General features: G+C 41.8%; 2 protein-coding genes across 2 annotated transcripts; both read left to right on the top strand.

Moving 5' to 3' along the window:
- The first annotated feature begins 2,466 nt into the window (after positions 1-2,466).
- On the top strand, positions 2,467-4,095 carry zgc:112001 (uncharacterized protein LOC550384 homolog). Its single transcript, XM_054618021.1, has one exon. The coding sequence runs from the start codon at positions 2,709-2,711 to the stop codon at positions 3,615-3,617; it is 909 nt and encodes a 302-aa protein (XP_054473996.1). The 5' UTR covers positions 2,467-2,708; the 3' UTR covers positions 3,618-4,095.
- A 4,589-nt stretch (positions 4,096-8,684) lies between these two features.
- Positions 8,685-14,068, top strand: LOC129107550 (G-protein coupled receptor family C group 6 member A-like). Its single transcript, XM_054619052.1, has 6 exons — positions 8,685-8,893; positions 9,880-10,171; positions 10,721-11,563; positions 11,677-11,892; positions 12,588-12,705; positions 12,930-14,068. Exons 1-6 carry the CDS (start codon positions 8,685-8,687, stop codon positions 14,066-14,068), a joined length of 2,817 nt encoding a protein of 938 aa, XP_054475027.1.
- The last annotated feature ends 1,125 nt before the right edge of the window (positions 14,069-15,193 follow it).

Genomic DNA, 15,193 nt, shown 5'->3' with positions numbered 1-15,193 from the left:
CATCTTTTAAATGCGCAAATACTATATGTAATGGACAGAAATGTGTTCAAATGTGCAGCTTGTTGATTTGGGATTTCATTACTGTTAACAATTAATCAATTTCTGTAAATTTGTAAATCTAAAGATGGATACAGTAGGGAAGCATGTACAAGTGGACATTGTTGTGTGCATGATTGTATCCTGTATACCTCTTTTTTTTAAAGAACTGGTCGAGTTGGTTCTAAACATACTGTTGGCTCTTGTTATTTATAACAATGCAAAAAGGGAACTCCTCCTTTAGATATATTAAACACGTTGGAAACTCTTCTCATGCATGAACCTTGAAGTTGCTATGGAGAACTACATAAATGTTATTGCTGCATGAACTACTTAGCACACCCGGTATGTAAAAGCCTTAAAAGTAAACACTGACATTTCATTAGCCACGAAACCTGTTAGTATCGTTAGTCGTTTGTCACTTGCTTGACAGGTGAGTTGTTCATCAGTCTAGTTCATGTCAACCATGGTTTTCTCTAAACCTTACGTGGTTTTGTTGCTTAAACGTCTTTGAATTGATCAAATTCAATATTGCAGAAACATAACATGTATGTTTTTGGGGGCTTTGAGGTTTAAAGTGGACATGTTGCATGATGATGTTAAGATATCTTATCTGACATTGTTCTCCCACCAGAGGGCCCCTTTAACCTCAGCGGAAAGTTTGTGCTTGTCATTATTATTCAGATACAGTTAATGTCCTCATTTATGAAAAAAAAGGAAAAAATGACACCAATTCACTTTCAAGTTATAACAGTGTAACAGTGTTGTTGGCCTGCTGCAAAATACAATCACTTTTTCTCAACCTGGAGCCACGATTGTAAATAAAGCCTTTATGTAGTGTGTAGCCTAGTTGATCCTGTGCAAGGCGGCCAATCTAAAAGCGGAAAGAATAAAAATCTAATTTAACACAATATCATAATAAGCAGATGGAGGTAAGGGTTCGTAATTACCTCACTGAAATTAAACTGAAAAATAAACTAAATAAATTGAACAAAATGAAATGAAAGTGACAGGAATGTATAGGAAATCAAGGATGTAATTTGTGGGATTAGTGAAATATAAAGGAAACTCTATGTTTAAATGCTTAAGTGATAAATTGCATACAGTAACACGTTTGTAAGCAGGGTTTGTTACAGCAGAAAATAGCTGTATTATATTAATAAAGCATTTCTTGAGATTGTCCTCCACTCAGTGCTTCATTAAGAATAGTTACCTCAGTTTTAAATGAAAACACAGGTCTAATATTAAATAACTATACGGGAGTGTGAGTTTGAACAAAATAAATAAGCAACTGTATAATTATAAATGATGCACACCTATAACTCCTTATTATATCAAAGTCATTTTAAACAGGGGAATGAGGGTAGTACGATACAACCATGTGATTATTATACAATTTATATACAAATGATTCTTAGAAACTTTTAATGTGTGAGTTTTAATTATGACTGCGGTATTAACCCCTCCTGGAGATATGCCAACACATTTGTCAATAAAGTTTCCAAGACTCTTCTGCGCATGCGTACTAGCTCACTGCTGCAGAGAGAGAGAGGGGGAGGGGAGAGAGAGAGAGAGAGAGAGAGAGAGAGGAGAGAGAGAGAGAGGCAGAGAGAGGGAGGGGCAGAGAGAGAGAGAGAGAGAGAGAGAGAGAGAGAGAGGAGAGAGAGAGAGAGAGAGAGAGAGAGAGGAGAGAGAGAGAGAGAGAGAGAGAGAGAGAGAGAGAGAGAGAGAGAGAGAGAGAGAGAGAGAGAGAGAGAGAGAGAGAGAGAGAGAGAGAGAGAGAGAGAGAGAGAGAGGCAGAGAGAGAGAGAGAGAGAGAGAGAGAGAGAGAGGAGAGAGGAGAGAGAGAGAGAGAGAGAGGAGAGAGAGAGAGAGAGAGAGAGAGAGAGGAGAGGGGAGAGAGAGAGAGCAGAGAGAGAGAGAGAGAGAGAGAGAGAGAGAGAGAGAGAGAGAGAGAGAGAGAGAGAGGGAGAGAGAGAGAGAGAGAGAGAGAGAGAGAGGAGAGAGAGAGAGAGAGAGAGAGGAGAGAGAGAGAGAGAGAGAGAGAGAGAGAGAGAGAGGAGAGAGAGAGAGAGAGAGAGAGAGAGAGAGAGAGAGAGAGAGAGAGAGGCAGAGAGAGAGAGGAGAGAGAGGCAGAGAGAGAGAGAGAGAGAGAGAGAGAGAGAGAGAGAGAGAGAGAGAGAGAGAGAGAGAGAGAGAGAGAGAGAGAGAGAGAGAGAGAGAGAGAGAGGAGAGAGAGAGAGAGAGAGAGAGAGAGAGAGAGAGAGGGAGTGAGAGAGAGAGAGAGAGGGAGAGAGAGAGAGAGAGGAGAGAGAGAGAGAGAGAGAGAGAGAGAGAGAGAGAGAGAGAGAGAGAGAGAGAGAGCAGAGAGAGGAGAGAGAGAGAGAGAGAGAGAGAGAGAGAGGGAGGAGTGAATGCAGCAGCTGTCAGGAGCTCAGGAATGTGAGCGTCACTGTGTGAACGTCTCCTCTGACAGGAGCGTCTCTCTTCAGCCTCTGGTCTGTGTAGTCATACACTGTAGTGAGACATTGTAGTGAGACATTGTAGTGAGACATTGTAGTGAGACATTGAGAGTCTTTGTCTCCTGTCCCCCCGCAGCTCTCGGACTAACGTCTCCGGAGCGATGAAGGACGCCGTGTAGCCCGCTGAGGACACCCGTCCCCGGGGTCGCCATGGCCTCTGTCACCGTCGGCTCGGCGGCGCAGAGCCTGGAGAAGCACCGCCGGTCCTTCTCGCTGCTCTTCTACCGGGCTGTGCGGGACCTGAAGCCGGTCTGGATGCTGGAGGACATGAGGACCATGGAGGCGTTTCACCAGGAGGAGGACGCAGGGTGCTCCAGGACGTACAGCCCGTCGGAGGCGCTGCTTTACGCAATAGTCCACGACCACCAGCTTTACGCACGGCATCTTCTCAGCCGGTACATGGAGGAGGCTCTGGCCAGGCCCGGGGATCGCTTCTGCTGCTGCCCTTCACCTGCAGCTCCTCACCTGGCCATGGCTGTGCGCTACGACCGGCTCTACATCCTCAGCCTCATCCTGCAGGAGACGCACCGGACAACCAGTGCATCCTCCTCATCCTCATCCACCTCATCCACCTCCTCCTGCATGGACAGATCTGGGTGCTTCCACCTGGAGGATGGCAGAAGCCCTCTGCATCTGGCCTGCGAGCTCCTGCGACCTGAGGCGGTGTTCATGCTGCTGGGGAGCGGTTCCTGCCCTCTCACCCCCGACCGAGATGGCCTGACGCCTCTGGATGTCATCTTGGAGAAGCTCCAGACGCACGGAGCGCAGACGCAGAGCAGGAGGCAGTGTCTGGACAACCTGCTCATGTTCATGCCCAAGGTGGACTTCAAGATGAAGGGGCCTCTGTGCAGGGAGCCGGAGCTCTGGAGCGATCTGCTGGGAGAGGAGACCTACAAGTACCTGGTGGAGAGGAGACCGGCTCCACTGGTGCTCACCGCCATGCAGACCGTCCTGAGGCAGCTGAGCCCGGCCACCTTCCCGGACAGCCTGCAGGAGCTGCCCATCCCCTCCTCCCTCAAACCACCGGGCCTTCCTGTGAGCCAGAAGGTGGTGGTGTAGCCTCAGTGTGACATTGATGCATGCTCCACTATTTTAGCATGATGTGTGTGTGTGTGTGTGTGTGTGTGGCTACAAAAAGGTAACACTTCATTATAGGGCTGCACAAATAAACACAATCAGGGAACAGATGAATGAATCTTATCTACAGAGGTGACTTCATCACACTGATCTAATTAACTGCATGCTGATTGTAGTGTAGCAGTGAAATAACCAGGGAATAAACAGCCATATTTTTATTTTTTTACACTAATCCAGGCATTAATAAGCAGTTTATTTGTCTAACCTCGTGCTAAAGTGTTACCTACTAATACTACTAATGTTTAAGCCACTGTGTCCTATCAGGAGTAGACCAACTCTGATGACGGTCTACTGTGTTACTGTTGATTTCTAATTTATTTGGGTTTTATTTGATTGTAATGTTTGAGAACGTGATCTTATAGATCATTAAAGAACAGTCAGGTGACTAAAAAAAACAAACTGTTTGGATGACTGATTATTTTTAAATAAATAGGAATCCAATTGTTGATCCTATGTTATCTTTCTTGACTCCATGAATGCCATTGAACACATTTGTTGAAACAAACAAAGGAAGACACAGTACGGGAGGTTAATCTTGATTTACAAGCTTGACAAAAACAAAGCTTGACTCAATCCAACTTTTTTCTAGAGCTTTCTGCCACAGCTCCCAATCTAAATAACTGAGTAAACTCCACTGGTAGATCTTTCTATGAAGCCCTTATAATGCATTATAAACATACTTATTATCTGCTTATAGCATTCATAATTCTATATAGTCATAATGCTCTATAACAATAATCATAACACATTATAAAGCATTTTATAATGACTTATAATGTAGCATCACAATACTTCATAATTGCTGGTCACTCAGTAAAAATAAATTTGTATTACAACCGTGGCCGACCCCCAGAGAGGCCCCGTCGGCCTGGTCGTCCTCCAGTTCGCCCCCCCAGAGGGGTTCTGCCCGTCCAACTTGCCTCAGCCTTCAAGGTTTCTGACTCTGTGGCCTCGGAGGAGTTCACTCCGGCCAGTTCCACTTCCAGCTCACAGCCCAGCCCCTTCTCTCTCACCACACCATCCCTCACCTAATCAGTATTACTCAGTGCACCTGTCTGCCACACCCACCTCATCAAAAAACTTGCGGCCAGATCGTTCGCCACATTCATGCCAGACCTTCCAGAAATTTCCCTTGGACTGACTTCCTGTTGCCGACTCTGCCTGCTTGGACTTCCCTGCCTTGCCTTTGCCTCGGTTAGCCGCCTTAGCCTTCTGTCCCCGACCACGAATATAGCCTCCGCTTCCTCTGGTTTCTGTCTGCCTGTTCCCCTGACGGATCAGCGCTCTCCTCTATGTGAGTCTGACCCTGCCTGTATGTCTGCTGTTTGTCCCGTTTTACATAAAGCTTCTGAACACTACTCCGTCTCAGTCGTACTGCTCTTGGGTCCATACCACATCTGTGACAATTATGATATAATTTACCTTTTAAATCCTTTAAATGCTTTATAATGTGTTTTTGTAAATCATAATGGACGTTTATGAGTTCTTATAACTATAAGAATACAGTGCTATAAGCAGATTATAATGCATTATACGTAGATTTATAATGCATTATACAAATGGAAGAGTTATAAGTGTTACCCCTCCATTATGCTTAACTAAAAGACGGACTAACCCCATGAAGAAAATGAGCTGGAGGCAACAAGTGACCTCCCCATTGCTCCTACTCTCTATGAATTGGGTATTTATTGATTAGGAATTACTTTAATTAATTATTGTGAACTTACTTATTTAATCAGAAATGTATTTTGTCTGTTGCACCATATCACAGATTTCACTGTTTTATGCAACGTGTTGGTCTAATATTAAAAGAGATCACTGAAACAGATCTCAAAACCTGAAACAAAGAAAATGAAACCTACATGAACAGAAAGCACTTCAGAGTAAGTGAGTCAGACATGTTGCTATGTAACTTGGGTGAGCTGACCATTATTGACTCTATTACCTGGATACGTTTGCTAAGTAACAGCTTTGCAAACCTGCACTGGGACTCAAGTGAAAAGGACCTGTTGTGACTTTTACACAGAAACGTGATCCCTGTGAGTCAGTAAAAGGTCTTTAATGCATTTGTGTTTTAGATTATTCTGGTATGAGAACCACCAACATAAACAAAACATCACCCATGATAGAACTGCTTCTTATTCTTATATTCAAGTCTTTATTGTGTGTGACATTTGAGATTTAAAGTTACCAAAAGGAACGTTTAACTGTTTATAAAATAGTTTTGATTAAATAGTGATGCTTCCATGAGATAAGATAAGATAAGATAATCCTTTATTAGTCCCGCAGCGGGGAAATTTGCCTGAAAAATTGACCTACATAAGCAATCGATTGACCATCAGCAAGGAAAGTGGCTGTTTCTATATAGTTATTCTAAATGCCAATCCTCAGGTCCGATTCCCAGCAAAATCAGACAAATGAGGAAACTCTTTCATTAATACATATTTAAGTAATACAATATTTTTGTTATACACAGACCTAAAACCGAATAATTAACTATTTGTAAGTAAGAATATAAGGGTGTCTTTTACACCTCCCTCCTCAGAGATTAGTTCTTTGGGTTTCGTGCTGTTAGGTATCCGTTTCCTATTTAATGTAATGGTAAAATAACAACAAATGAGCAACAGTCGCAATTTCTCATAAGAGCAATGATGAAAGATGAGATCAGAAAGATTAAAAAGATATCATGTGGTATAGGGCTCAGTAACGCAGGCCAACAGGAGACTGGTGAAAGATACACTTTTTATCGAATGAACATAAACTTTAAAGACTAATTAATGATTTAATCACATGTGATTTGTGTTTTCATTGAGCTTTTAGCAAAAACACATATGACAAAACTGTAATTGCATGCAGTGACACAGTCAGGATAACAGATATTTGCATAATGATTTGTTTGGAGTCAGATAGGCTGACTGTCCTGTCTGTCTCATGGTCTGATGTTTTGGGTTTTTTTCAACTTAAATATTTGCATTGAAAGAACATCAAATAAATTGTGTATATGTATCATTTAAGACATTTGCTTTGCTCAGAGGGCATCCACAACAGTGTTTAGGGCATGAACTGGACGACTAGCTGAATGGGTTTTAAAGCTTCAGGTGGAGGTTTTGTATCACTTTCATTTCCTGGCTGAAAGTCTGTGCTCCTCCTGGAGCTGTGTGAAGTCTCCTGCATCTGCAACATGTCTGGCTGTAATTTACCAGCAGAGGGCAGGTTTGTCCAAGGTTTAATCACAAAGGTCCCTCCTCCTTTCATGATCCTGCAGATAGACAAAGCTGTCCAATGCAACTACAGTTTCAGTACTAAACATGACACCATCACTAGCTCCATTAGATAGCATTTTATTCATTAATGAATTTAGATTTGAGCAATTATTATTTGTAATCTGATAAATTAAGTCAAATTAACTACTATAAAAGTGAACCTTCACACATTTTGATCTCATTATAATTTAGACTCATCACTTTTATACTACTGTTTTCTATCAGCAATAATAAAGGTTTCTGGATCATCATTATGCAGTAAGATACTCAGTCCATGTTGAACTTAGACCTACCTACAGATATCACATTTTAGCGTATTAATATATATAAAAATGTTATAAATGTCACAGAAATGTTATATATTTTGCACTTTAAAAAAAGGCAATGACAGAACTATACATATTCACTATGCAGAGATACATAGTCAGCAGCTGACCAATCAATTTCTGCATTCACTGTGCTGACTATGTGAAGAGTTTGGATATCAGTATTCAGAATTGTTTGTTAGAAATTGACAAAAAAAATGAAAATGTTATAAATGAAGTTGTTGAATCAGACATTTATACTGAGTAGATGGGTGTCAGATAAATAAAGAGTCTTGAAACCTCTCTTGGATGGTTTTAGGTGTCACTGGTAAAACTTTTACCAGCACGAGATAGGATTCATCACCTCAGTTTAATGAAATCGTTCCCACGATTATGTTTAATTTTTAAGGATTTACAGATATGGAAATTGCACGGCTGCATGCATGGAGAATTGAGACTAGGAGAAGCATTCAACTCACCTGAATAAAAGATGGAATGACATCCCAACAAAACCTGTTTTTAAAACAGGCACTGAGCTCCACCTGGGCCTAGCTATATCAGAATAAAAACAAAGAGCATACAAGTTCAAAAAGGATAGGAGAATGTTATTGTTTTCATGAGACTAAGTGGCAAATAAATAACTAATCCGTTCATTCATTGTGACGACCACCAAGAAGGGCCTCTGCAGAACCCTGGACCTCCCTTTGGGAACCACAGAAACAGTCTTCCTTATTATTCTACGCAACACTTGAGTCATTCACAGATACTTTTAGTACTTTACTTCCTTGTGTCAGCACACATGAAGCTCAGCGTCAGTTCATTCAGGAAGACTAGCTTTATATTCCTGTTCAGTCATATACTCATTCACTCTGTCCCCGTGAATACTCTATCAGGTGATTGGGGGGCGTTTACGTAAGAAGAGTTAACCAACCAGTTTTGGCCAAGGGTTCCTTTAGCCAATCACATCATTGCTGTCAAAAGTTGTCATTTCAGCATATGACAGACGTGACCCTCCTCCACCCCAGTCACCGCCAGTCGTCAGCACAGGCAGCATTGGGATTGAAGGAAGTCCCTTCGTCATCATCACCACCACCAGTGTCTGAACTCTCGGGGGATTGTGCTTCGCTGATCTCAGCGTTGGGCCCCTCTGTTACACGGCTTGGCCATGGAGTCCAATAGCCAAAGACTTTGTACTATCATTCTTAGGCATGTGTAATAAATCATTGTTAAAATCTTATTGAAGTCTCTCCTGATTGAAAATGAAGTGTCTGGAGGATGACACTTGAGGCATGAGACATTCTTTTCAGTTCCGCTTTAAAACAGGTTTCATTGCCAGCTACCATGTCTAGCACCACCCAAAGTCCACATGAGAGCAAAGTGTTCCTACAGACAAGTGTTTTTTTTCACCGAGGCCATTCAGGATGCAGATGTGTGGTCGGCCGGGCAGCTTCTTCTGGGCTCTGATGATACTGAGCAGCATCCCGGCTCGTGTGGATGGATGTGACTTTGCTCAGTCGGTCTGCGGCGCTCACGCTCCTGGAGATGTTCTGATTGGTATAATGTTGCCGTGTCATCGTAAAGTGATTGCTCTCCATGAGCGGATCAGACCTGAGAGCTTCCACTGCGCAGAGTGAGTACAAGAAAATGTACATTTGCTAAATTAGATGGCCTTCATTTATGTGTCAGGAAATATATCATTTATTTTTAAGTGTGTAGGTTGTAGTAAACAAAAAGAGCATGTTTATTTCCCCTTAATATTATTATTACTCCCTAACTGTTTTATTTTTTTGTCATATCATAATTTTTGAACCCCCACAAAATTGTTTGCGTTTCATACAGCCATATTCATTTAAAAAAAATGCACAATGTGGAAAGTGACTAATAAATTTGACATAATAGAAATATGAAAAATAAAGCAGCTGAAAAATACATTAATAGTGTGTTTATAAAAATATATTTAAAAAAAGAAACATGGGGAAATATATGTGTGTAAAGGCATAACCTAATAATGTTCATTTTAATTATTTTTGTGATAGGTGTAATAACCTAAACAGTGTAATAAAAAAACATATTTTCACTCATTGTTATGTTCTTAATATGATTATTTCAACGTAAAGACTCTTGTAAAGATTGAGGGATTCTGCAGTATGCTTTTAAAGGATATATCCAGGACGTCAAACTGATTCACGAGTACCGAGTATCATTATTACACAATGTTTTACCATGCCATTGCTCGAAATCCACAAAACAAGCCTGAAAATGAAGAAAATCAAAAAATTGTGAGAGGATAAATAGAGCAGAGCTGGATAGTTGAGGCTGGATAGTTGAGGCTGGCTGATGCTACGCTATGATTGGCCAATATGTGTTTGAGGGGCGGGAATAGCGAAGGGTCAATTAAGGCTGGGGGTGTGGTCTTTTTTTCTTTCTTCAGTGTTGTGATCCTGAAGACACTCATAAATATTTCTCATCTTAAAACATTTTCACCTGTAGGTTCCCCCTGTGTGGTCTTCTAAGGACTTCCTGTATGAACTCAAACACCTCGAACCAAAATGTCTTTAAAGATGTACATGTAGAAAAAATCTTGTAAACAGCTGTTTTTTTGCTACACATTTTCAGTTTTTATTGGGAGTCATTTCTGAGATCCTTGGCCGTTATCCATGAAATCGAGGCAGTAAATGCAGCCGGGTTCCTCCCAGGAGTGCGTCTCGGGTATTTGATGTGTGACACATGCTCCTCTGCAAGCAAGGCGTTGCAGAGTGTGGGTCACATGCTCGATGTCAACGGCTCTCAGAATGTGATGTGCGACTACAACGACTACAGGCCCAGAGTCAAGATCATTTTAGGAGCTCTGTACTCTGAGGTGTCCATCGCTGTGGCCAAACTGCTGAATGTGTACATGGTCCCTCTAGTAAGTCACAAATACTGTCTGATCAGCAAGTACTTTTAACTGCCAAGTATTTAGTGCATTTAGGTTCTCATTCATGATCACTCATTCTGCTATCATAAGACTTTCTGAGGGTGTTTCATGCCTATGATATTACATTTAATGATGTATTTCTTGTGGAGGCTTTAATGTTTAAGCTGCATTTGTACCAGACCAGACCATACCAGAGTTACTGTAAATGTTCCAAAAGTCCGACCAATTTAAAAGATTTCACAATAGAAAGAACTGAACCATGGATCACTTTGATCAGGATCACCTCTTTCTGTCGGACCAAGGTTTGGCTGTTTGGAAGGGATCGTGGTTTCAAGCCTGTAATTTTAGTTCGGATCAAACTGAAAAGTACAAAAATCCATACAAAACGATGTAGGTGTGAAAGGGCCCTAGGATTTTAAAATGTACACTTACTGTTGTTGGAAATTTGGTGATTTGAGGGGACTTTTGGGTGCAAAATAAACGTAATTCTAATTCTTTTTTCATTATTTTTTCGATCTTTTCTTATAATCTCTTTATCAGCTGAGCAGCACATCATCTGCACCAGACCTGAGTAATAAGTTGCGCTACCCAGTGTTCATGCGCACGATTCCCAGTGACGAGCATCAGACCAAAGCACTGGCCAAAACTATGAATCACTTTGGCTGGAACTGGGTCGGGGTTGTGTACGGGGACGACGAGTACGGCACTGAAGCTTTCCAGAGTTTCCTCAGGGATGCTGAGGAAAACAGGGTGTGCTTGGCCTACCAGGAGTCGGTGCCTCATTACCTTGATCATTCACTCAGCATGCAACGTATCAAGCGAGTCGCCAAGCTGATCCGCTCCTCCAATGCCCAGGTGGTTCTGCTGATCCTTAAGGCAGAACTGGTGGAGGCCCTCTTTAAGGAAATGATCAGAACCAACACTTCAAGGATCTGGATTGCCAGTGATGCCTGGTCTAAGAGCAGGTCTCTCGCCCAAATGGAGGGCATCAACAAGGTTGGAGACATCTTGGGCTTTACGTTTATTTCAAAGAAGAGTAAATCATTTGATGATTATCTCAAGAATCTGACAGCAACCCCAGGAGGGTACAACCACTTTATCGAAGAATACAAGAACCTGAGATTCAACTGCAGCTCAGAATGTTTCTCAAACAAGCCTCCATCCTATTGTCCCAACCCTGATCACCTGAGCATGAGGTCTGCCAATGCATGCACTTCCACGGATCCCCAAGAGCAAAATGATGACTATCTCGTAAATGCTCTGGATACCAGTGAAGCCTTCCTGCACAGAGTAGCAGTCTGGGCCACAGCAAATGCTCTCAAAGAGCTACTGAAGTGCAACAGTTCATCATGCTTGGGAGAAACTAATTTCCCGCCATGGAAGGTGAGAATTGATATCATCATCAGATGATTAATAGTTTGGGAAATCAAATGATAAGGTGACCAATCTCTCCAAACAGACCTTTTTAATTGACCTTCTACCCTTTTGCTTTGCAGCTTCTCCGGGAACTGAAGAAAGTTAAGTTCGAGTTTGACAACCACAGTTTCTCCTTTGACAAAAATGGTGATTTCGCAAGTTTTTATGAACTCATCATGTGGGAACAAGATGGACACCACAGACAATTTCAAAAGATTGGGAGATACCATGTCCTTAAGAAAGAAATAGAGGTCAATGTCAAAAATATCAGCTGGCTCTCAACAGCCAATACCACGGTAAGTCAACAGCGTACTCACAACATCCACTTACAGATTTGATTGCTGCAATAGTCAATGTAGTAACAGGATTCATTGCGTTTTGTATAACTACAATAGGTCGGTTTGAACTTCCCTCTCGAGTTGATCAACCTGTTCTTATGCCTGTGTCCTTATTAGACACTTCGAGCAACGGTATGAAGTAGTATGAAGAGCAAGATAATCAACCCAAGATGGTTGGGAGAGGAGATGCATGAGTCATACAAACACAGGACTTTCACCCAGGAAACCGCTGTTTGTGTCACTTGCAAAACTAAAAGTTGTCTTTTTGTCATGGGAGTCACACTTTTCCTAGACCTAACTGTGAAGACGGAAGTTTTATTTTGGAAAGACACCATGCATGTAAAGAGCGTATATAAACGTGCCCTGAATACGTAGAGCTGCAGTATTCGACACATTGGGTTCAGATATTATACATGAACAACTGATTGTTACAACATGAATGAATGATTTTGAGAGAATGTATGGGACTCAGGGAAGCTGTAGCTGTCGAATGCTAACTTTGTACTGTAAATTTACAGTTGTAGATATTCTTATATCTTCATAACCAAGACCAAGTTTAGTGGAACAAAGGTTAGCTTAAACATGTACATGCTATCTCTCTAAAGACTACCCAGTTACAGTGACTCTCTTTCTCCCTTGTTTTGCCCTCTCAGATCCCTCAGTCCAGATGCTCAGAGCCCTGCGCCCCTGGCTCAGTGAAGAAGATCCTGAACGTATCCTGCTGTTACGACTGCAGACTTTGTGTGGAGGGGACCTTTTCAGACACCTGGGGTAAGACTCATCGACATACTGACTTTATGTCCAATTTAACCTCAAATTATAAACCAATTTAAGACACTGGGGCCCTTACAGATGGCGTTTTCGCTGTGCTCAAAGGGTATTTTAATAATTCTTTCCACTTGAGGATTCTTTTCAAAGTAAATTACTGGCAGCTTTTAAAGTACATTTGTTTTAAATAAACCACGATTTTGCCTAATCACCATCTTCTCTAACAGATCTTCGTACCTGCAAAGCGTGTCCCAATGGAACTTGGTCTCTCAAGGGTTGGGCTCAATGCAGGCCAAGAGCTGAGATCTACCTCCGATGGACGGATACTCATCCCATCATCATGCTGGCAGCCACAGCCTTTGGCATCCTGCTCTTGTTTGTTACCTTCATTATCTTTTTGGTGTACAGAAATTCCCGACCAATGAAAAGAGCCGAAGTGAGATTGTCCTGTGTGATGATGGCTGGTCTGTCGGTGAGCTTCGCAAGTGTGATATGCTTCATGGGTAAGCCAAGTGTGCACCTCTGCCGGGCCCACCAGCTAATGTATGCCATGGGCTTCACCCTGTGTGTGTCCTGCATCCTAGTCAAGGCCTACCGTATCTTCCTGGCTTTCCTTCCCTTTGGTCAGCTGGCAAACAGGCGGCTATACAAACTCTACAAGCCGACCATAATCGTCATCGTCATAACTTCTCTTCAGGGGATCATCTGTCTTCTCTGGCTGATTTTTGATTCCCCCAATATTGATCCCACTCCTCCGTCCCCACAAAGCATGAGCAAACTAATCCAGTGCAGTGAAGGTCCCACATACATTGGTTTTGGCATTATGTTGGCCTACATAGCTCTGCTAGCATTGGTTGGCTTCCTCTTGGCCGTCAAAGGCCGGAAGGTTCCGCAGGAGTTCAGCGAAACAGGCTACATAATCTTTAGCATGCTGATGTACTTGTTTGTATGGGCGTGTTTTGTCCCAGTCTATATCACCAACAATGAAGCAGCCTCTTCTGTGCAGGCTTCGGCCATTCTGGTGTCCACTTATGGCATCATCTTCTGCCATTTTTTACCCAAATGCTACGAAGCACTTTGGGGGTCAAAGGCTGATACTCTGGAGAGGATTCTGAGGAGATGGCAAGTCATCTCCAGTCCAAAACTTGATTCGGTGACAGAGATAGACATAGATATCCCTGAAATGGATACACCCTCAGAAAAGAATAACGGGTCTTCCATTACAAGTACAATGGCTGTATTGAGCTCCGGGACTCTGAGCGTGTTCAGCCCTACTGAATCCGATTTGGTCATAACTACTCCGTGCAATGACAAGATTCATGCCTATGCTATGCTAGGAAGAAGACTTAGGAGTGTATCCATCTAAAACTGGTTCCAGGAAAAATTGACATGTACTGTCCTGTAGTGATATTTAATAATACATTTTCCCTTTTTAAAGCCAATATTTTGTAAGATCTTTATACTGTAAATAAAGCAAAAATGAGTTTTTTGCTGTAATTTGTTGCATTTTTCAATGTACAGACAACCAAAGAGGACTCATGTGTATTGTATACTTTTAAAAGTAATATTAAAGTAAAAACGTTTAAATATTAAAGTAAAAACCTTGTTGTAAATTGTTCATCATTCTGCCTTCATCATAACCCAAAGTCTGCATCTTAACAGATCAACAAGGTGTCTACTGTAGCTGGATAACTTGCTACTTAACGTGGCCTCTTTTGTGTCAAGGTGATGATAATTAACACAGAATATAAAACATTTTTTTGTTTAGACCAAAACAGCTTGGGGCATTATATATATTCAGGTTCTGTGAGACAATAAAATACAGTCTAGGAAGTTCCATATGTATGTATACGTACCTTTAAATATGCATTTTCAAGATTGCCATTCAGTGTAATTCATACTTCATCTGGTTTTATTCAGCTGTTTGTTACCTTTCAGCTACTGAGGACTCCGAATATATAGGGGAATTAGATATGTGAAGCAAACTATATTCATTTTGTAAGTGTAATTAAAGAAGGAATCAAGAGAGGTTAGGGGTATTTTTTTTTTTGCAATTTGGCATCAGAACCTGGACCCCCTGGGCTACAGGTTAATTAAATCTCTTCCTGAACAGATTTCAAGATCGGCAGATGGATTTATTAGTAATTTAGTTTTTGAAATCATGCTCAAATCCAATATCTGATATCATAAAGTGCTGTGGCTGTAAATGTATGTTTGGTTTTATTTACCCTTTGTGTGTTCCCACCTTGTTGATGGTCTGCCCCACCCTGATCAGTTTCACCTGGCCCTCATTAGTCCTGCACTGATCACCTGTTCTCATTTCCCCGACTAGTGAGTCACTATTTATACCAGCTGTTCCTTTGTTCTCTGTTGGGTCGTCTTTCGTTGTAAGGGGTTTTTCTGCCAGCTGTATCTGCCAGCCTTTTGAACATGTGAACCTACGGATGCAAGGCACAATTTCTAATATGAATATTGTTTTTGCATTCCTCAG

This window comes from Anoplopoma fimbria, chromosome 18 (assembly GCF_027596085.1).
Source record: "Anoplopoma fimbria isolate UVic2021 breed Golden Eagle Sablefish chromosome 18, Afim_UVic_2022, whole genome shotgun sequence".
NCBI classification, from domain to species: domain Eukaryota; kingdom Metazoa; phylum Chordata; class Actinopteri; order Perciformes; family Anoplopomatidae; genus Anoplopoma; species Anoplopoma fimbria.
This window is presented reverse-complemented; position numbering and strand designations above follow the sequence as displayed.

Coding starts and splice junctions, on each gene's coding strand:
- zgc:112001 (XM_054618021.1), top strand. CDS start 2,709: ATGGCCTCTGTCACCGTCGGCTCGGCGGCGCAGAGCCTGGAGAAGCAC.
- LOC129107550 (XM_054619052.1), top strand. CDS start 8,685: ATGCAGATGTGTGGTCGGCCGGGCAGCTTCTTCTGGGCTCTGATGATA. Junction 10,172..10,720: donor ATGTGTACATGGTCCCTCTA/GTAAGTCACAAA, acceptor TCTCTTTATCAG/CTGAGCAGCACATCATCTGC. Junction 11,893..12,587: donor TCTCAACAGCCAATACCACG/GTAAGTCAACAG, acceptor TTGCCCTCTCAG/ATCCCTCAGTCCAGATGCTC.